General features: G+C 56.7%; 1 protein-coding gene across 2 annotated transcripts; it reads right to left on the reverse strand.

The window, feature by feature from the left end:
* Positions 1-48: 48 nt before the first annotated feature.
* On the reverse strand, positions 49-19809 carry TRPM2 (transient receptor potential cation channel subfamily M member 2). Of its 2 annotated transcripts, none has more exons than XM_056498317.1 (33): positions 19676-19809; positions 18242-18508; positions 17827-17912; positions 17230-17398; positions 16611-16791; positions 16091-16257; positions 15410-15590; positions 14761-14822; positions 14416-14616; positions 13690-13792; positions 12930-13051; positions 11906-12256; positions 10373-10510; positions 9646-9775; positions 8769-8914; positions 8540-8652; positions 8246-8459; positions 7625-7743; positions 7213-7345; positions 6929-7100; positions 6497-6680; positions 5405-5583; positions 5145-5277; positions 4948-5035; positions 4383-4470; positions 3960-4099; positions 3434-3510; positions 3243-3344; positions 2924-3010; positions 2660-2765; positions 2041-2142; positions 1524-1640; positions 49-1281 (listed from the first exon to the last, which is right to left on the reverse strand). In XM_056498317.1, exons 2-33 carry the CDS (start codon positions 18434-18436, stop codon positions 1156-1158), a joined length of 4512 nt encoding a protein of 1503 aa, XP_056354292.1. In that variant the 5' UTR covers positions 18437-18508; positions 19676-19809; the 3' UTR covers positions 49-1155. The 2 variants fall into 2 exon arrangements, with proteins under 2 accessions (XP_056354292.1, XP_056354291.1); XM_056498316.1 differs by having other exon boundaries at positions 8246-8462.
* Positions 19810-20773: the final 964 nt, after the last annotated feature.

Consider the following 20773-nt stretch of genomic DNA (forward strand, 5'->3'; position numbering starts at 1 on the left):
CCAGGAATGGCCCCTGGTTAAACAGCTGTGAGACACCACCAGCCTGCAGTCGTTTAACACATGGTTTATTGAGCTGGGTAGAATACATTGCCAGACTGAGCCCTCTCCCCTTGCCAAACCCCAGTGCATCACTGGTGAAACTGCAGTTGTGCTGTGGTGGCCACCAGTGTGGGATGAGCAGCCTTGGCTGGCCAGTGTCTGATCCACTGGGAGAAGGTGGGGGTGCCAAAATCCCTTCCTGAGCAGTCCCAGGCATGACATGCCACTATGGGGCTCTTCTGGATGACCAAGAAATGTATCCATTGTGCCTTGTTCACCCCGTGGCAGGCAACAGAAAACATGAGTGAAAGACCCCTTAAAAGCAGGGATGTCTGGGATTGACACTCTGGTGTTCCTCTGCTGTCCCTGCCTGCCCAAGGAGCCACAGAGCATGGATCACCTGTGTCCCAGCAAGCTGCCACTTTCCATCCATGTGCACGAGGAGATGGGGACAGGCAGGTGACATTTAGCTGGGGCCTTGGCTCAGGGAGAGGAGGGAATTTTAGCTGCAAGCCAGTGCTCAGCACACACACACAGGATCACATATCAGCTTGGGGCGTGGCAGGTGGGCTTGTGCAGAGCTATGGAACCACAGGTGTATCAGCCAAGAGCTATTCACACCTTCACAAGTGCTGGAGAACCATGTTGTTGGCTCTGAGGTATGGGTACAGCCACCACAGGGGTGACTCCAAGCCCTGTCCAGAGCAATCCTTCGGGATCTGTGGCAGTGGGGCTCAGAGCAGGAGCAGGGAGCAGTGATGGATATTCTGGTGGAGGGTAGCTGGGACTGGCGAGCCCCCAGTGCCCACCCCAAAGTCCAGAGCAGGGTGGTGTGGACAGAAGGACCATCTCACAGGAAAAACCCTGTAGCTCTGTGTGGCCCAAGCTCTGGGCTAGTGCTGTGGGCTGATGTGGAAGCACCAAGACACAAGCTGGGTGGCTGAGGTGATTCACTGCCCAGGCAGCCCGTGTCCCCAGGGAGGGGACATCTTTCCTCCCAGAGACCTGCAGTATCCATTCACAGAGGCACCCAGAGAACCTCAATGCAGCAGCTGCCCTGTTCTCCCAGGTGAGCTGGTGTGGAGCTGCAGCCCCAGGAGCCCTGTGCACGAGGCCTCAGTAGTAGGCACCGAGGAGGGTGGAGACCTTGTGCAGGAGCTCCTTGTGGTTGGCGTGCAGGGGGATCCTCTTGTCCAGCACCTGCCAGCGGATGCACAGCTCTGGGTCACAGCCCTGCAGGAACTGCAAGGGGACAGGTGTCACACGTGGGCTGCTGGCCAGGCTCACCACCACCTCTAGTCCCCAGCCTCCCACCCTTTCTTTTTGGGGCACACATGGAGGTGCCGCCCCATGTTCATCCCCGTGTTCTTCCCCCCCACTGCATGCAGCCAGAGAATCCCAGTGCTGTGGAGATCTGGGTCTGGAGATCTGGCTCCTGTGGCCCAGGAGGGGTCAGGGTGACCCACAGGGTGACAGCCCCTTACAGAATTCAGCCTCTTCATCTCCACGTCGTTCTGGGTGTCAAAGTGCACGCTGATGGCCACGGTCTCCACCCAGGCATTGTCTGTGTTGCGTGGGTCATCCAGGTACCCCTTGTGTACCTATGTGGAGATGCCACATGAGCAGCCCTCAGCACCTCTCTGAGGCACCCTGGGGGTGGCTGGGCATCACCCTGCCCTCCTGGAGACCCCCTCCCACTGCAGCTGGGGCCATGGGGAGTCACTGCAGCAGGCACAGACACTGGGGTGGGCAGCCCTCCCCCGGGGGCTCTGGGCTGCTCCCTGACCCCCACACATGAATTATGGCACATCTTCACCTCCCTCAGCCCTTCCTCTCAGGTGGGAGCAGCAGCCAAGAGGTGATGCACCCAGCTCCTGTACCCTGTCCACCCACGTGGACTGTGACCCCTGTATGTCCCTGTGCCAGGGTGATGCCCAAATGCCCCCATCCCACTGAACCCTCCTGTGACCCAATGCCACAGGGACACCCGTGTGGCCCCACCTCAGTGCCTTGTTTCAGCAGGTTCTGGAACTGGGGCCAGAACTCCCGGCGCAGGATCCACTTGAGCTTCAGGGGCAGCGTCTCGCCCGGCTCTAGTGACCCCTGTGCCAAGGCAGATGTCAGCTCTGGGGCCTCCAGCCTCCCTCCCTGCCACAGCTGGGCCAGCAGGCCAGCCAGCACTGCACAAGGTCTGCTGGTGCCTCCCATCCTCCCTCTCCTGCCCAAAGGCAGCTCTGCCCAAGAGGATGTGAGTTTGCCTGATCCAATGCCTGCCAAAGGATGCTTTGCCAGTGGCTTAACAGGCTCACAGGAAGGATGTGAGGATGGAAGCCATGGAGGGGGAGGAGGGAGAGGCAGGGGACAGTGTGGAGTAGCCCTGGCATGCAGATGTTCTGCAGGAGGGGCAGAGCCACAGCTGTGACACACACCTGTGATTCCCCTTTTCCTTCCTTCCTTCCTTCCTTCCTTCCTTCCTTCCTTCCTTCCTTCCTTCCTTCCTTCCTTCCTTCCTTCCTTCCTTCCTTCCTTCCTTCCTTCCATCCATCCCTCCATCCCTCCATCCCTCCATCCCATCTCCTCAGCTCCTTCTGCACCAGCTCTGGTTTCTTCCAGCTCTTACCCCAGGCAGAGCCCAGACATCTGACAGTGGGTATTGGGCCACCAGGACTTCCAGCATCTTCTTCAGGCTCTTCCTTATGATGGACCCATCCAAATTCCTCCTCCAGCTGTGAGAGAGGCCCCTGTCATGCTGCAGCTGGACTTGGCTCCGCTCTGCCCAGCAGGGGCCACCCTGGCAGTGTGGGGTTTGGCCAGGTGTCCGAGGTGGCCCCATGCCCCCTGTACACCCCACATGCTCACCCCTGCTGCAGCAGGGCACACTCACCGGGTCACCACAGGGTGCAGGGCATGGTTGGGCCCAAAGCAGTGCAGCCTCCCACGGCCTCGCAGCCCCGTCCTGCCCATGGGGTTCCTGCCAGGGTGAGAGAGAGGGGCTGGGGCAGCACCAGACTCCTCTGTGCACCCCTAGAACACTTCCCACCTCTTTTGGGGGGTTTTTGCAAGGCTCAGCCCTAAGGACAATACATGCAGTTATCCCCGCCCCACCATTAGCTGTAGGAAAATGGGAATGGGATGGGTGTGCTCTCTGTCCCCAGTGCTTTTCCTCCCCCCAGCTTCCCGGTGGCTGGTGGCGTGGCACTCACAGTGGCAGCCCGTCCTGCACGGCGTAGAGCCCGTGGAAGCTCTGCCGGTCGATCAGCCCGTCCATGGTGTTGTAGTTGATCTTCAGGAGAGACTCCAAGGAGCTGCAGGGTGGGAGGCAGCCCAGCAGGGAGAGCTGGCTGTGCTGCCCAGGGCAGGGGGGAGCACTGGGGAGCCGTGGGGGGAGACTCACAGGCTGAAGGGGTCCTGCACAGCCATGTCCTTGTGGTCAGCCGAGTAGGCAGGGGGGTCGTAGAGTGGGAAATCCACCTGCACAACACGTGGCTGGGTCAGCCCCCCACAGCAGACAGGGACTGGGACCCCAGGAACACCTCATGGCCTGGTCTCTTCCTCTGCCCAGCTTGTAGCATCACTCCCAGGTGATGCTCCAGGCTGGGGACTGGGCTCAGGGGCTCATACTCCCATGGGTCCTGTCCCTGACCCTGAGCTAGCTGTGCTTCAGGAAATGCAGAGGTGAATGGTTGCACCCTCTGTGTCCAACCAAGCACCCCCAGGCATTCCTAGCACTGCAGATCCTTGCAGGAATGGTGCCCTTTTCTTTGGGGTCACTCAAGCAGTGACTCCGGAGAGCCAATGGTGCCAGGGCTGGGAAGAACAAGAGCTCTCCAGTGGGATGTTGGGTTCCTCTGCCCACCACTGTCAGGATAAGCCTCAAACCTCCTCCTCCCAGCCCCCCTGCCCAGCATCAGAGCTCCTACCTCCCAGGGAACCTTCTCATCTGGCACGGGGAAGCGGAGAGTGTGAGACCCTGGGTACAGGAGGTTTCGGGCAAGCACGTGGTACGGGGGCTGGCTCTCCTCGGGTTTCCCCTCCAGGTCCAACTCCTTGGAGTCCAAGGCTTTGGAGGAGACACAGACAGCAGGGTCCCACAAAGCAGGGCCCCAAGCCCAGCACTGTGGGCTGGGGCTCTGCTGAGGGAGGAGGCTGGGTCTCTCCATGATGTCCCCTGGAGCCATGGAGCCTGCCTTCCCTTCTGGCAGGTCCTGGATTAAACCCCAGACTCAGGAAGGGCTGGATGACCCCATGGGGACACCAAACCTCCCAGGACCAAAGGAATCTCTGCCTCACTGATTGACAGAGGGGTGTGAGGGGCTGCTGGGGAGGAGTCGGGCTCTGCTTACCCACGGGTGGCACATCCTCGCCTGAGCTGAAGCCATTGCCCCTCAGTGCCTGCATCATCCACCTCAGGGCCTGGGCACTCTGATGCACCTGCAGGGCACAGGGGGGGTCAGCCCCTGCCCTGCTGCTCCCCAGGTACCACGGGATCCAGCCCTGGCAGGAGGCACCACTGCTCTTGGCTGTGTCCTGATGTTTGCCTTGGAAAACCTTCTCCAGGGAAATAGTTTTACAAAGCTGGTGGAAAGGGAGATGGAAGCAGAATATGGGAAGGCTGGGCTAGCTCCAGAGGGAGTAGACAGAGAATCTCTTCTCCAGGAGGTCTGGAGGGCCCTCTCAGGCCAAGGAGAAGAGCTGGGTCAGCTCTAACTGTTTGGTGGAGGCAGTGGCCCATCCCACCACTTCCCACCTGCATCCTGTTTACTTCAGAGTCAAACAGAACTTTTCCTATAGACCTTTCCCCCTCAGAAGCTAAGGATATTGATTCTGAGAGTTTGTGTTCTGCTTCAATTGACTCAGCCCCTGGAAAAATTTCACCTTTCTTGGGTTCTTGCCCTGGTTTTGCCTCACCTGGTCCTCCAGAGAGCCCAGTCTTTGCTCCACTACCCCCGTCCTCTTCACCCGGTCCAAGTCCAGCAGCTCTGCCAGGACATCAACCCTGGAGAGACAGTGCAGGCTGGAACACCCTCAGCACCACCCCTGCACCGATCCCAACCCTTCTGTGCCCAGGACACCGAAGGAACTTCCCTCCTCGGGAGCAGCCGAACCTCTGCGCGATGTCCCGGATCATCTGCTCCATGTTCTGCTTCTCCTGGCACTGCTGGTGCTGCAGGTAGTTCTCCTTCAGGTACATCTCCCAGGAGAGAAGGGCAGCTTCTTCGTTCTTTTCCAGCTTCTCCTCTGCCGAAGGAAGAGGATGGCAGCGCTGCCACATCTCCGGGCATCCCGAACCCCAGGACCGCAGCCTCGGGGCGCGGAGCCGCGGCCTGGGGAGGGGGCAGAGGGCAGGAGGGGTGCTGGTGCTCACTGAGCTTGTGGTGGGGGGCTGGCTGGCGCAGCAGGCAGCGCCGCAGCAGCAGCTGCAGGTGGTTGAGCAGGATGAGGGGCGGCGGCGCGGGCGGGCGCCCGTGGTACTCCTCGATCAGGTCGTGCCGCTGGAACTTCCAGATCTGGTCCGTGTGCTCCTGGACCTGCTGGAAGGTGTAGCTGGGGCAGAGCCCAGGTGTCAGCAGTGCCGTGGGGGTGAAGGGGCTCGTCGTGTTTGAGTGGTGCCCCAGCTCTACCCAGCTCCCCCATCAGCCCTGACTTGAACTTGATCTATAACCCCTGTCTTAGGTTGCAATACAGGATGTGACCAAAAGTGTGTATTCTATCACCATCTGCTGAAACCAGGTAAAGCAGTGATCCTTATCTCTGTGGGACATATCCTCTGCTAATAGGTCATCTGTTAAAAACCAAGTGGGCAGTTCTTTTATCTTTTTGTTCTTTATCTTTTCCACAACCCATCCTTTCCCCAGGAGATATCTCCTGTTAATGGCCCATTCAGTCCCACTGCATGACTGATAAAATTACATCATCCCATTGGGAGATGCTCCACCCAGGGGGAGGAGCCAAACATTTCCTACCTAGATAAAATCTGAGATTTGGAACATCAGAGCAGCCTTTTTCCACTGGATTCCAGAGGAAAACTGGACCCTTCTACATCATCACTGGAGTTTCAGAGGGAAACTGCACCTTCTCCAGGAGCACTGCTCCAGCTGAACCACATCTGCCACTGCAGGAGGATGCAGCCACCATTGAATGGGATTGCTGCCAGCACCCTGACTGACTGACAGGTGTCAGCTTGGATTCTGACTCTGTCAGTGTTTTGGGTTTGTTCTTTGTAATACTGTATTTCTATTTTATTTTTCCTAGTAAAGAACTGTTATTCCTATTTCCCATATCTTTGCCTGTGATCCCCTTAATTTCAAAATTATAATAATTTGAAGGGAGGGGGTTTACATTCTCCATTTCAAAGAGAAAGTCCTGCCTTTCTTAACAGACACCTGTCCTCCAAACCAGGACAATCCCCAAGTGGGATCCCACTGCTTCCACCACATCCAGAGCCCCCCAGACTCACTTGAACATGGCAATGAGCAGGTTGAGGAGGAGGATGTTGGTGAAGAGCAGGTAGAGGCACAGCAGGATGACCGTCAGCCACTCTGGGAAGATGGGCTTCTTGTTGTCCGCGTTTGTCTCCGGGCACTTGGGCTTGTAGGGGTCAGTCCCATTGGGGCTGCACTGGTCGATGTTGAAGTTGACCCCTGTGGGAGAGCACAGTGTGACTCCATGGTGGCCAAGCCTCAGGTGTCTTGGGGAGCATGTTCTGCTCTCAGGAAGGAGCCAGCTTCCAGGGAGCTGAGCACCGGGCAGGGATTTGACCTCTATCTGCATCATCCTGGGTGCTCTGTTCACTTCCAGCTCTGTGGGACTTCCATGGGCCAGCATGGCACGAGTCTGGTACATCAGCTGTGTCACAGCCACCCTGCTGGTGCCATGTGCTGTCCCTTACCATCGATGTAGGAGGGGATCTGCCCAAAGATGGTCAGGTAGGAATGGTAGACCACGCCGCGGAAAAGCCACTCCACGCGCTCCTCGTTGTGGATCAGGATGGCCTGCTTGGCCACCCCGAAGGACACCACCCACACTGCCAGCAGGAAGAGGAAGAAGAAGACATCCTTCATCTGCAAAGACAGAGGGGAAGGACAGCTGTGTCCTGGAGCAAGCCCCGCTCCAGGATGGGAGAACATGGGTGGCACATCCAGCTGCTCAAGCAGGACAGAGGAGAGCTCTCACCATGCGCTTCACGATGATGATCTTGGGCCCCAGGGTTTTACTGACTGTGAAAATGTGCATCAGGCGCAGGCAGAAAATGATGAAAGCCAGGGACAGGACGATGCGCCCAGGATATAAGGTGGATGGGATCAGCCTGGACACAGAGGAGAGGAAAGGGAACAGCTCACACATGGAACATATAGAATAATTTAGGTTGGGATAACTGAGAGGGAGGGGAGGCCCTGGCACGGATGCCCCATCCCTGGAAGTGTTCCAGGCTGGGTTGGATGGAGTTTGGAGCATCCTAGGATAGTGGAAGGCGTCCCTGCCCATGGTAGGGGGTGGGACTGGGTGGGCTTTAAGATCCCTTCCCACCCAAACCAGTCTGAGATTCCATGATTCAATGAAAACACCATTGAGCTCTGCAGCTCACCTGCAAGTCAGCCCTGCAATAAAGACTAGGATGGCACAGATATCCAGCTTATTCCAGAAGTCCTTGATGTACAGGGAAGCCATTTTGACAAGTCCAAGTCCATCTGGATCATACAGCAGCTGTTGGGAAGAGAAAAGGGGCTGGGTGTAAGATATTCTGTGTGCCTCATAGAGGGGAGAGACCACACAGGTTATCTGGACATCACTGGGCACTCTTGCTGACCCAAAGCCTGAGCCTATGTGGTTTTCTCTAGGAGCATGGGAGGAGCATGGGGACTTTAGGGCTCTTCAGGCTGGAGGAGAAAGGCACTGAGATGTTGAAGCAAAAGCTGAAAAATCTCACATCCCAAACAAAACCTGGAAATCCTGCTGGGAATTCACCCAAAGGAAGAGCTGCCTCCATCTCCTGACAATCCCAAAACACCAGGCACCTTCTGGGAAAAGCCCAGCAGCCCTACACCATTTTCTTCTGCAAACATACAGGGCCAAGGAGAATCCCTGGATTCTGGAGATGGGGGATCTGAGAAGCAGCATGGGACCAGGATCTGTGTGGCAGCTCCCAGGAGCACCAGAGGGCTGTGTCCCCCGCTGTGCCCTGCCAGGCTCAGCTGTGCTGCCCCACCTGGCGGGTCTCCTCGCACACCAGGGAGAAGAGCCAGAAGTAGATGAGGTATTCCCTCCAGGATGGCACTGGCTGGAAGTCGACCATCAGGACGTAGGCAAAGAGCAGCAGGAAGGTGAAGTAGGAGAGGATGTTCATGAGGAAGATGACGACGGGCGCAGTGAAGAAGGCTCGGAGGCGCGCCAGGCAGCCCGTGGGCTGCAGCCTCTTCTCCCTGCTGGAGCAGGGCTGGCTGTGGGCTCGGGGGGAGGCTGGAGGACAGCCCTGCCCCACTGTCCCAGCTGCCACGAGTACCTGAAGGTGATGAGGTTGGTGTAGAGCAGCGGGAAGAACAGCATGCAGGTAATCACCCTCCACAGGCCATTGTCCACAGACAGCTTCCCCCACCAGACCTTGGTTAGGAAAGCCTGTGAGGAGGGAGAAGGAGGAGTGCTGGTTACAGAACCAAAGATTACCCATGAGAAACTCTGGATCTTGGGGACATTTGAGCACATTGCCTCCAAGGACCACTGCTGGAGCCCACCTGGACTCCCCCATGGGACACAAAATTCATGTTCTTGGCCTCCAGTGCCAGCTGCAGACAGGTTGTCTTCCCCCAGGCTTCAGAGACACGGGTGAGAAGCTTCTGGGCTCTCTCTTCGTCCTTGCGGTAGCAGTCTGTGAACACACCTGGAGGGGCCAGCACCAGGGCACACAGTCACCCTTGTGAGCAGGATCAGGACACTGCACCCCCCTGGCACTCCCTGGGCTCCCACCACCCTGCAGGCACAGCCTTTGGAGCACAGTCCCCATCTGTGAGGATGGGAGTCCCATTTCTCACCCCCCAGGCATCTCCTGGGTAAAGCTCACCAGCACTGGAGGGTGCTGGAGCAGCCTTGGGGTACAGACAGGAGCAGCTCTGGGGTACAGACAGGAGCAGCTCTGGGGTGCTGGAACAGCTCTGGGGTACAGGAACAGCATTGCAGAGTGCAGGAGCAGCCCTGGGGTACAGACAGGAGCAGATCTGGGGTATAGGCAGGAGCAGCTTTGGGGTGCAGGAGCAGCTCTGGGGTGCAGGAGCAGATCTGAGGTACAGGAGCAGCTCTGGGGTGCAGGAACAGCATTGCAGAGTGCAGGAGCAGCTCTGGGGTGCAGACAGGAGCAGATCTGGGGTACAGGAACAGCTCTGGGGTGCAGACAGGAGCAGCTCTGGGATGCAGGAACAGCATTGCAGAGTGCAGGAGCAGATCTGGGGTACAGACAGGAGCAGCTCTGGGATGCAGGAGCAGCCCTGGGGTACAGACAGGAGCAGATCTGGTGTGCAGGAGCAGCTCTGGGGTGCAGGAGCAGCCCTGGGGTACAGACAGGAGCAGATCTGGGGTGCAGGAGCAGCTCTGGGGTGCTGGTGCCCTCCTCCTCACCGATTGCCTTGTGCTCGTACTCCTCGGCCAGGGCCAGCATGTCATCAGTGGTGTCCGTGTCCTCCTCCTCCTTGGCCAGCTCCTTCAGGATTTTGCTGCAGGCCAGTGCAGCTGCCATGCAGTCCTGGCTCTGGCACAGAAGAGGATAAGGAAAGCATGGACACCCTGTCTGTCAAGTCCCAGAAGTCTTGACAAGCCCTCCCCAGCTCCCATAGGAAGGAGGGTGTCCCAGACACATCAGTGCTCAGGATGGACAGCTTGCCATGACAGGGCTGAGCCAAGCTCACCTCTGGATAACCCACTGCCATGGGGAATATGGGAACAGCCCTGCCCTCTTTGTGGGATGCTTTGGCTGATAGGACAGAGTGCTCCTTGGCATGTTCATGTCAGCTACACTGTCTCTTTCCCTGGAATGCTGTCTATGAGTAGAAACCTTCTCCACTCCAGCTGTGTGTCCCTGTGGGCTCTTCCAGCCTGACTAGCCCACTTCTGGCCCTGCACATCCCCTCTACCTGTTTTGGCCAGGAAGGGAAGGATCTGGTCTCATGCTGTGGCTGGACACTAAGTGCCCTCAGGCTGGCTAGCTGGCTCCTGTTTGGCCGGGGCCAGGCTCAGGACAGCCCTGCCACCACCCCAAATCCCAGCAGCTTCCACTGCCCGCCTTGGGGCTGCGAGCTTTGGCTCCCCACGGGCCCCTGAGCTGTGGCCAGGCTCAGGGCTGTGCTACCTGTGCCCAGATGATTTCTGCCAGCTCCCTGCGGTTCTGGACCACGGCCCAGATGAGCAGGTCCCGCACGGGGTCCATGGTGAAGGTGACCCGGCCGGCAGAGCGCTTGTAGAGGGAGCGCAGGCTGGAGCCCTGCACCTGCAAGGAGGGCAGTGCTCAGAGCTGCTCACCCAGCCTGCTGGGCCTCCACACCCATGGAAAGGGCTTTGCCCAGGCAGAGAGACTGGATTCATCCTGCAAATTCCACTTTTTCTCGGGCTGGGATCAGGTGGAGCTGTGCACCCACCCCACCGGGTCCTGCCCACCAGCATCACACCCCACACTGTGCTGCAGGTGTAGGAAGGGGGGAGCTGCACCTGGAAAATGCAGGGCAGGGCTTTAAGGCACTTTTAGTACATTATTTGAGCAGACAAGAGGACAGACACCCAGCTGCATCCTCCAGCACAGCACAGCTCCCTGAGGCAGTGTCCCCTCCCTGCTCTCTATGGGGCTCTATGGGATCACTGGGGTCTTATGGGGTCCCTGTGGGGTCTCTTTGGGGTCCTTATGGGGCAGGGAGGTTCCTATGGGTTCTCTGTGGGGGCTCTATGGGGCTGGAGGGGCTCTATGTGATCTCTGTAGGGTCTCTATGGGGCTCTATGAGGTTTCTATAGGGCTGAGGGGGCTCTGTGGGGTCTTTATGGGGCCCTATGGGGTCTCTATGGGGTTTCTATGGGGCTGGGACATTCCTATGGGGTCTCTATGGGGTCTCTATGAGGTTTCTATAAGATCAGGAAAGTCCCTATGGGTCTCTGTGGGGCTCTATGGGGTCTTTATGGGGTCTCTTTGGGGTCTTTATAGGGCTGGGAGGTTCCTATAGGGTCTCTATGGGGTCTCTATGGGGTTTCTATGGGGCTGGGACATTCCTATGGGGTCTCTATGGGGTCTCTATGGGGTTTCTATGGGGCTGGGATGTTCCTATGGGGTCTCTGTGGGGCTGTATGGGGTCTTCATGGGGTCTCTGTTGGGTTCTTTGGGGTCTCTTTGGGGTCTTTATAGGGCTGGGATGTCTCTATGGGGTCTCTATGGGGTTACTTTGGGGTCTCTGGGGCTTTATGGGGTCTTTATGGGGTCTCTTTGTGGTCTTTATAGGGCTGGGACATCTCTATGGGGTCTCTATGGGGTCTCTTTGGGGGCTCTATAGGGTCTCTATGGGGTCTCTATGGAGTCTCTATGAGGCTCTATGGGGCTCTCTGGGGTTACTTTGGGGTCTCTATGGCGTCTCTATGGGGTTCTATGGGGTTACTTTGGGGTCTCTATGGGGCTCTATGGGGCTCTATGGGGTTACTTTGGGGTCTCTTTGGGGGTTCTATGGGGTCTCTATGGAGTCTCTATGGGGTCTCTATGGGGTCTCTATGGGGTTACTTTGGGGTCTCTATGGGGCTGTATGGGTACTTTGGGGTCACTTTGGTGTCTCTCTAGGGCTGACCCCGACCCCTCCCTTTCCCCCCGGTCCCTGGGGCCGATCCGCGGCTGCCAGCGGGAGATGCTCACGTTCAGCTTGATGTGCGGCACGGGGATGGAGAGGCGGGGCCGCTCCGTGTGCTTGGGCTTGGGGTAGAGCGGCTGGGTGGAGCAGCCCAGCAGCTCCCGCAGCACCTGCGAAACGTGGTGCATCTGCAGCCTGGGCAGCTTGGAGCCGGCTGCGTGCTCCCTCTCCTCCAGCAGCACCTTCTGCAGCTTGCTGTGGAACAGGCAGGACGGGGCCAGGTTGTCGTAGAGGTAAACCAGCGTGTCCCAGGTGACAAAATCCTTGAGGCGCACTCCCTGCTCCAGGAACAGCTTCACGAACTCTGGCTTGTTGGAAATCAGGGCAGCTGCCATCACGGGGTGCAGGTCTGAGGGCTGGCAGGCCAAAAGCAGAGGTGAGGGGTGAGCAGAGGGTGTGGCAAGTACTAAAACTTGTACTAAAAACAGGGGGTTAGAAGAGGGCAGTCTTCTCTGGCTGCTGGGCAGAGGGGTGGGTAGGGCAGACACCACCTATCCAAGTTCATGGATATCACAGAATCACAGGACAGTTTGGGTTGGAAGCTCATCTCATTCCAGCTCAACACCTTGTCCAGGTTGACCTTCAGCATTTCCAGGGATGGGGCATATATCCTCAAATCCTTCACTTTTGGGTTCCTAGCTCCCACCAGCCCTTCCCAGTCCCATCAAAGGTGTGTGAGCTGGGGGAACCCAAACTGATGACTGAAATAGGAAAATCCCTTTCAAATTCCACTGCCCCATCAGAAAGGACAGACTATCCTTCTCAGCCTTGACTTCTCAACTGCAGGAGCAGGCATGGGATGGCAGAGCTGGCCCCTGCCCCACTCTGTAATAAAATATGGCCAACCAGGCTGGGTGAGATGAGTTAGAGACAAATTGCTATTTGAGCAGTGACTACAGGGAAGAGCTGTCAAAAGGTATTTCAGGTTCTAGGTAGGTTCTTAAAAACACTAGTTTTGAATTAAAAACCAATTGTCTTTGTCACAGCCAAGGTGAGAAGGGCCCTCCATACCCACAGGGGTGGCTGTACCTTCCAGTCGTGGTCATCTGTGAAGATCTCACTTCGGGCAATGTCCACCCTGTTCCAGGCCACAGCCAGCTTCAGCTGGTGGTCCCAGTTCTCCCGACCAAAGTGGTCCTGGTTTCGTGATGCTGCAGGCAAAGTGCATGTGTTAGAACAGAGCATCAGCCACTGGGGAGATAGCACATGGAGGCATGTGTGACTCTCTGTGATGCCTTAAGCTTCAGCTTTCATATTTTCCAAACTTTGTACTGCATTAGGATATAACTCTGAGCTTCATATAAAGTGTTACATGTTCTCCTCACAGCTCAGTCACACAAAACAATCCTTCTCCAGCCCCAGAACTAAGGACACTGCTGCAGCTTCAGCCCAAAAAGTGCAAACAGCAGTGAATTGAGGAGAGAATCTGGGAGGATGGGACTGCAGAACCTGGAGCTGGAACTGGACAATTAACCCCAATGTGTAAATGGACCAAAACTTATAAAAGTGTGAAAACTTCTGACCAGGGTCCATCTTGGGTGTAGCCACAGCCAGGCTCTTGTACTGCCCAAGGTGAATCCTTCTAATAAACACCCACTCTATTCCTTTAACTCTGCCCAGCCTCTGCTCCAGGGAGCTCCCCAAAGCATCACTTGGATAATGATCCCTCCCCAGTAACAAGGTTTGGGGGTTTCTTTGGTGACCCCATAAGTCAAGCAGTGGTAGGAGGTGACTTGACCCCCATCCTGTTCACCTTGCCCCATCCTGCAGGGAGGCCCCTGCCCCTCACCTTTGAAGAGGGCCTGGAGGATGGCCACATCCACGTCCTGCTGGCCGTATTTGCCCTCTCTGAAGATGGTCAGGAGCTGCCGGCTCCGCACTATGTCTTGGATCTACAAGGAGAGCCGTGGGCAAGCAATGAGCAGCAGCATCTCCTCCCTGCTGCTTCCCACTGTGCAGGGCAATGCCTCACTCCCCTCTGTCACCTGTGCTGTGTTCCTCCATCATGGGTAGGTGTCCTAGCTTACAATGTACAGATGTGCCCAAAAGTGTGTATTCTATCACCATCTGCTGGAACTAGGTGGGACAGTGATTTTTATCTCTGTGGAGATATCTCCTGTTAATGGGCCATCTGTTAAAACCAGATGGGGCAGTGTTCTTTATCTTTCCCACAACCCATCCTTCCTCCAGGAGATATCTCCTGTTAATGGCCATTGAGTCCCAGTGCATGACTGATAAAATTACATCATCCCATTGGGAGATGCTCCACCCAGGGGAGGGAGCCAAACATTTCCTACCTAGATAAAAACTGAGATTTGGAACATCAGAGCAGCCTTTTTCCACTGGGTTCCAGAGGACAAGAGCTACCAGACCTTTTTACAAGATCACAAGAGCAGGCAGTGGAGGAGCAGAGCCTGAGCCCTTGGGGTGCCCCCAGGACAGTGATGAGGAGGGCTGGGAGGCCAGCACCCCTGGGACCCCTCCCAGCGCTCAGAGGAGCCTGCAAGGGCCTCACCTTCTTGGTCCACTCCACCAGCTTGCTCTCGGTGAAGAGCTCGTAGGTGTCCTGGAAGAGGAGGCTGAGTTTCCTCTGGATGAGGGCGATGGTGATGCGGGCCAGGGGCAGGCTGGCCACCTGCGCGATGACATCGGCCACGCGCCCCGACCCCTCCACGATCACACAGGGGGTCCCGTGGGTGATGGCGTTGTAGATGGTCTGCAGCAGAGAGGGGACGTTGGGCTGATCCCACCCAGGCACCTGGGACCCCGCTGCTGCTCCCAGTGTCAGCGTGGCACCACTGAGGGTAGCACCCTGGGGAGGAGCTGTCCCTCCTCAGCCCCCTCCTCAGCAGCTCCTCACATCAAGAGTCCCAGGGCCTCCTTCCAGCACCACACACACAATGGGGATCTTGATGGCAACACCTGCAGGGAAGCAGAACCCAGGTCACCCTCCCATAGGGCTGATCCCCCACACAGTTCCTCTGAGTGGTGGAGTGCAAAAGGCAAGGTGGGGGCAGTGTCCCTGACATGCCAGGCTTCAGGAGAGGGGAGGAAAACCATGCCCAGTGATTGTCTGGCATGGCAGGTCAGACTCGTGGTGGGATTTTCAGGGTGTTCTGTGCAGAGCCAGGAGTTGGACTTGAGGGTTCTTACGGGTCTCTTCTGTCTCAGGGGATTTGGGGATTCTGTGTGCATGTGTTATGACAGGAGATCATTTGCACAGTGAGAAGATGACCCCTGGAACCTCCCTTGGGATCTGGCCCTTTGGGAGAAATTACTTTCCCTGATCAGCTCAGCATCACAAGGTTTGGGGATTCCTTTAGTCATCCCATAAATCTGGCAGAGAAAGGTTCTCTGATCCAAGTTCCACATTTATCATGACAATCCTCTCAGACCCTGTGCCTGGATCCTCTGGGGAAGCCACAGCCTCTTGCTGGAGCCCAGGAAGGAAACCCATTCCAGGGGGATGGCCCATCCCTGCCTCAGGCCGGGCTGTGTGCTGCCATTACCTCCTTTCACCTTGGTCTGCTCTGAAATGAACTTCTCCAGCCTGGTCCTCAGGGGGATTTCCACGCCGTACCTCCCGTGGGTCCCGTCATCCACCAGGATGAAGTGGGAGTGGTTGCTGTCCAGGCAGGACAGGCTGCCTTGGTTCTCCTCATCCAGCACATACTCAGCAGGAAAGCCTCCCTGTAAGGAGCAGCAGGAGACACTCTGGGAGCAGCAGATAGCCAAAGTAACCAGCACGTGGGGACAGGAGTGGCTCAGCATGTGGGGACAGACTGGCCAAACCCTCCCTGGGCCCCACAGTGCTCACATCATGCTCCACCAGCCCTCACACCCACAAGGAGAAGCACAGAACCTACTCAAGACACTGGGTAGGGTGGAGGGGCTTCTCAGCAAATACCAGCCTGGAAGATTCCAGGCCAGGTTGGATGGTTCTTGGAGCAGCCTGGTCTAATGAAAGCTTCCCTTTCCACGGCAGAGGGTGGAACAAGGTGAGCCTTAAGGTTCCTTCCAGCACAAACCATTCTAAAGCTCTGTGAGCATCACTTCTGGCACAGCTGGGTTTGCCAGGGCTGCCAGCCACAGTGACATCCAGAAGCACTTATTCCACCATATTTCCTTGGCAGGAGTTCCCCAGACACCCAGGCAGAGCAAAGCAATCCCTGCCCAGCCCAGCTGCTCACCATGGGGCAGACGAGGCTCTCCCGGTTGTACACGGTGCCCCAGGTGGCAATGCCAATGGTGACAATCTCGCCCTCCTTGTGGCTGCAGCTCAGGATGAAGTCTCTCACTGCCTCTCCCACCTGTTTCATCACACCAGCGTGGGACCCCCCTGTGATGATCCAAGCTCCTGGGGGCACAGAGGGCCGTGGGAAGGGAGAGCTCTGCTCACAGCAAGCTCCCAGCCTCCCCCATATGGCTGTGGGTCCCTGGGGTGCTCCATCCCCCAGGAGATGTCTCTTCCCTGCCCTTCTTCAGCACCTCTCTGAGTCCAGCTCCTTCTGAGCCTCTTTGCAGTGACTGAGCAGGACAACCCACTAGTGATGGTCTCCTGAAGCAGCTCAGCATCACCAGAACTTACTGAACCTGGAATGGCCAGGTACTATCACAGGGAGACCCTCTGCACCCAGATGACCTTTAAAAGTCCCTTTCAACCCCACCTGTCCTTTGATTCCGTGATTTTGTTACTCTGTGGTCTCTTACCTGTGGTCTGGGCCACCTTGACCAGCCCTTGCCTGAAGATGTTCTTCAGCCTCGGCTTCATGACGAAGTTTTTGGCTCCCCCGGTGACTGAGATGAGCAGGTTGGGTGCATCCAGGCCCCAGTGCTGTGTCATGAGGTGGTAGATGACCCGAGGAGGGGTGTCCGAGGAGACACGCACGTACTGCAGAGAAAGGGACCATCCACACGTTTTGGGTGTGAACAGTGGGGTCAGGGTAACAGGACACCTCAAACACAGCTCCTGTCCCACCCAGGAGGGTTCCCAACACCATTCTGCAGCAGAGCCCTGTTCCTGCTAGCCCAGATCTTTGTCCATGACCCTATTCCCATTCACTTTCCTGGGAACAAACATTCCCCAGACAAATCTAAGGGCAAGATCAGGGAACAGCCACTCCTTGAATCACGAGTCTTGTGGTTTCAGGAAGGGTTTAAGGCTCAGAGGAGGGGTCCTGTCTCAACCCCTCCTCTGCTTGAGTCACTGTTGCCTTTGGGGCAATTCCACCCTTTCCCACTGTCCTCTCATTCAGGAGGGAAATATTCCCATGAATCTGCCCTGGCAAGACCCAAACACTGGCTCCCCACAGATGGGACAACAGATCACCTTCCCTGTCTTCTGTCCCAGCCCTGTGAAGTGGATATCACCAAAGGCATCCGTTGGCATTTCCTGGATGTGCCTGCTGGGATCCCATTCCTTCCCCAGGAAGATGGGAGGTTTGGCAGCATCATCCAGGTGCTGTTCCCTGAGATAGCCACACTCACACACGATCCTCCTGAAAAACAAGAACAGCTGAAACCCAAAATGCAAAGCCCAGCCTCAGCCCAGGCAGGAGGTGCTGTTCTCCTTAGGAACAACATCTCCCACCCAGCTGCTCCTCCAGCTCAGAACTTGTGCAGAAACAAGGGCAGTGTTTGGGGGGGGGGGGAATTAAGAGAAAAAAATCCAAATATTCCCACCATAGAGATTTAGGGCAGAAATATTTAGGATGGAGGTGGCTGCCTGCAAAAGCATAGGAAATGTTTTTCACTGGGACACAGAGTTTCAGCCATGTGGTGAATCACCACACGCTGAAGAACCAGTTAAAAACAGAGTTTTGAATCCCTGTGACAGAAATATGGGATTTTCTGCTGCTGGAGCTTTACCACCAACCCTGACTTCTGCTCTGCTGAAAGGGAGGGAAGGAAGGAGTGTCTCACTTACCCAGAATCTGATGTCTGAGAGCTTTCCACAAAATAGGTGCATTCCTTCTTTCGGATGTTCTCAGGAATCCAGGAGATGAGATTTTCCTGATGGAGCAAGAAAAGCAGCAAGGGGTGGTCAGGGTTTCTGGAAAGGGCCAGGGGGCAGACCCATGGTGATGGGGGCACATCTGGGTGCTTCTTTGGGTGTGAAGGATGAAAGCTCCATCGCTGACTGCAAGGATAAAGCCAGATATGCTCCAAGGAGAAGGGATATGAGTGCTGGCCATGTGCCTCAGATGTCTGGAGGTTTTCTGTCTGTCCCTACAACTAACCTGCTCAGTTACTAATGCTCCTGTTAGTGAGTTAATGAGTGCACTAACTCTGTTTCATGCATGTGCCCAACCATCCCCTCTTGCAGCGCCTCCCGAACTTGCCTTTTCATTGCTGCCAGCGGGGAAATGCGCCTTCCTCCTGCTCCTGGAGACGCTGCTGCTGCTCTGCTGCAGGTTGGGGACCACCTCGAAGTCACTCATCTTCCTGGGGCGCGTGGCAGGGTCATCTCCCCTCTCGGGGCACACCTTGTTCAGCTCCGAGGGGAGCACCTTGGCGCAGCGGCCCCGCGAGGACATGGCTCCCGTGTCCTGTGCCCCTCAGCCTCCTTCCTCCTGACCCGAGGCTGGCAGCTCCTCAGCATCCCCATCCTGAGGGCAGTGCAACACAGCCAGAGAATCCCTGTGCTTTGGATTGGGAGGGGTCTTGAAGTTCATCTCCTTCCACCCCCTTACCCTAGAGCAGGTTTCTCCACTCCCCATCCAACCTTCCAGGAACTAAGAGCACTGAGGTGCCCCATCCATCACTGCCTGGGTGGAGATTAGCCCATGGGAGACCTCACCACAGTCCTGACACAGTGTGTGGTGACCAGCCTCAGCGTGCAGCCCATCAGTGTCCACAAAGCCCTGCCACTTTCAGCCTGAGCTCTCCTCACCTGCTCCCCGCTGCAGGCAGCTGGGATATTTCTGGCAGCAGGGAGAGCAGAAACTAGGTCTCTTGTGTGAGCAGCCTGAGCATGGCCCTGCATGGGAAATCTGGGAATATGGACCTGCTGGCTGCAGAGACCAGGTGCTCCTCTGTGGAGGAGTCCTGTGTCCCCTGCAAAGGTGCCCAAGATGCACATGGGCTTGCTGCAAGCAGGGGCTGCAAAACCCCTGAGCCCCCCTGAGCACTCACAGCCCTCTCTGCTGAGATGGGAGAGCTGCTGGAGCAAAGGTGGAAATGCTCCCGGGTGTCTCTGGAGCCTGAGAGGGATGGATTAGGTAATGGAGGAAGCACCAGGCTCAGGTGATGCTCCGGTCAAGCTGTGGGGTCTGCATTCAAGGAGGATTTTGTCTGCTTTCTTTAAGCCAAATCCTGCATTTCACCCAAGGGTGGGGAGTCCTTGTGGGGACAAGAAGTGCTGATGCCAAATCATGGAGCAGCAAGGAAAAGCTATTTTATCAGCCTCCCTCCTGGGATCCACACAGCCCACTGACCTTGAGAGGCAGATTTTGGCAGACTGGATTTCTGCATCAGCACAACCCCCAGCAGATCTGATTTTTGGAGAGAGAGCAGTTGAAATAAGGACAAATGCACTCTTAATTCTTGCTCGTGGCCCCACAAGGCAGCCAGGCGGTGGGGGCTTGGGACATAAAGCCATGCAGGAAGGGCTCCCACCTCCAGCACCTGCAGCACCTGTCCTTAAGGGCTCGGGGACAAGGACAGAGGGGCTCAGGGTCGGATGGATCAGCACGGGGTGGTCTCAGCACCCCCGGGATGGAGTGCCAGGTGAATCCTGCCCTGCCCTGCCCTGCCCCCGGCCGCGCTGCCCGTACCTTCCCTGCCGCATCCTCCGGCCGCATCCCCGGCTCCGCACCGAGCCCCTCCGCCCCGGCGGGTCATTTCGGCACCGGAGACACCGGAGACGAGGAGAACGGGGCAGAGCTGCCTGCAGAGAGGAGGAGGAGGCAATCGGCTGGCAGCTTCCCAGCGAATGAGGCTGCAGGAGCGATCCGTGCCCAGGAGCTGCAGCTCCCGAGTTGGCTGGAGCGGCTGAGTCACTCTGGCACCCACCGCAGCCCCAGGACCGGGCAGATGTCAGGATCCCGTTTCTGAGGCTGTTAGAAATGCCCCTGCCCGAATTAAAGTGCAAACCATGCGGCAGTGACAATAGTGTGGGTTTTATTTGAGATTAAATATGGGGAGAGAGAGAAATAGGAAATAGGTGATGGGGACAGCAAGAGAGTAACAGGGACAGAATAAGGAAAACATCACTCCGTGGATCCCAACATCTCAGTGTTCCATTGATCCTCCCCAGATGGTTTTCTTGGTGGTGAGGGTCCCCCCAAAAGACATTCAGTCTGATGGGTTAATCAGCTCTCAGGCCAGGTAGGAAAATCCAGGTACCTCCCTGGTGCAGGGGGAGTTTTCCCTCGTCTTTACAGCAGACTCTGGGTTTGTTGCATCCCGTGCAGTGCTGTGGTGCAAGGCTGCAGGAATGGCTCTGGGGGTATTTTGGGGGTCCCTGATGGACTAAGGACCCCTCAGCTTCCTCTCAGTGAATATCCTGTGGATGTGGCAATCCCAGGGTTGGGGGTTTGTGTAGAGGAGGATAGGTTCACTGACCTGAGCTGGGGTTACACCCAAACTTCCTCCCCCCACCTTGCCTGGGGGGGAAATCTGTGCAAACCTGCTCCCAGCTAATGGGTCTGGGGGCTATCACCTCCCCCACCCTGAAGCAAGCCAGAGATGACTCTTAGCACAGCTGCTGGGGTTGGCCCACATTCTTTTCCTTGTTTACTTGTGGTTTCAGGTGATTGAAGAATGGCTTTTCCCTTTATCTAATCTCAGCACTCTGACTTTCAGTCCAAAGTCCCAGTCAGGCATCTTCAGGGAGGCTTCTTTGCTTGTAGCTCCTTTACACAGCTTTTGTT

Source organism: Oenanthe melanoleuca, chromosome 9, assembly GCF_029582105.1.
Source record: "Oenanthe melanoleuca isolate GR-GAL-2019-014 chromosome 9, OMel1.0, whole genome shotgun sequence".
Taxonomy (NCBI): Eukaryota; Metazoa; Chordata; class Aves; order Passeriformes; family Muscicapidae; genus Oenanthe; species Oenanthe melanoleuca.

Coding starts and splice junctions, on each gene's coding strand:
- TRPM2 (XM_056498316.1), bottom strand. CDS start 18,436: ATGTCCTCGCGGGGCCGCTGCGCCAAGGTGCTCCCCTCGGAGCTGAAC. Junction 12,257..12,929: donor CAGATGACCACGACTGGAAG/GTACAGCCACCC, acceptor TTGGCCTGCCAG/CCCTCAGACCTGCACCCCGT. Junction 4,471..4,947: donor TGGGCTCTCTGGAGGACCAG/GTGAGGCAAAAC, acceptor TGTGCCCTGCAG/GTGCATCAGAGTGCCCAGGC.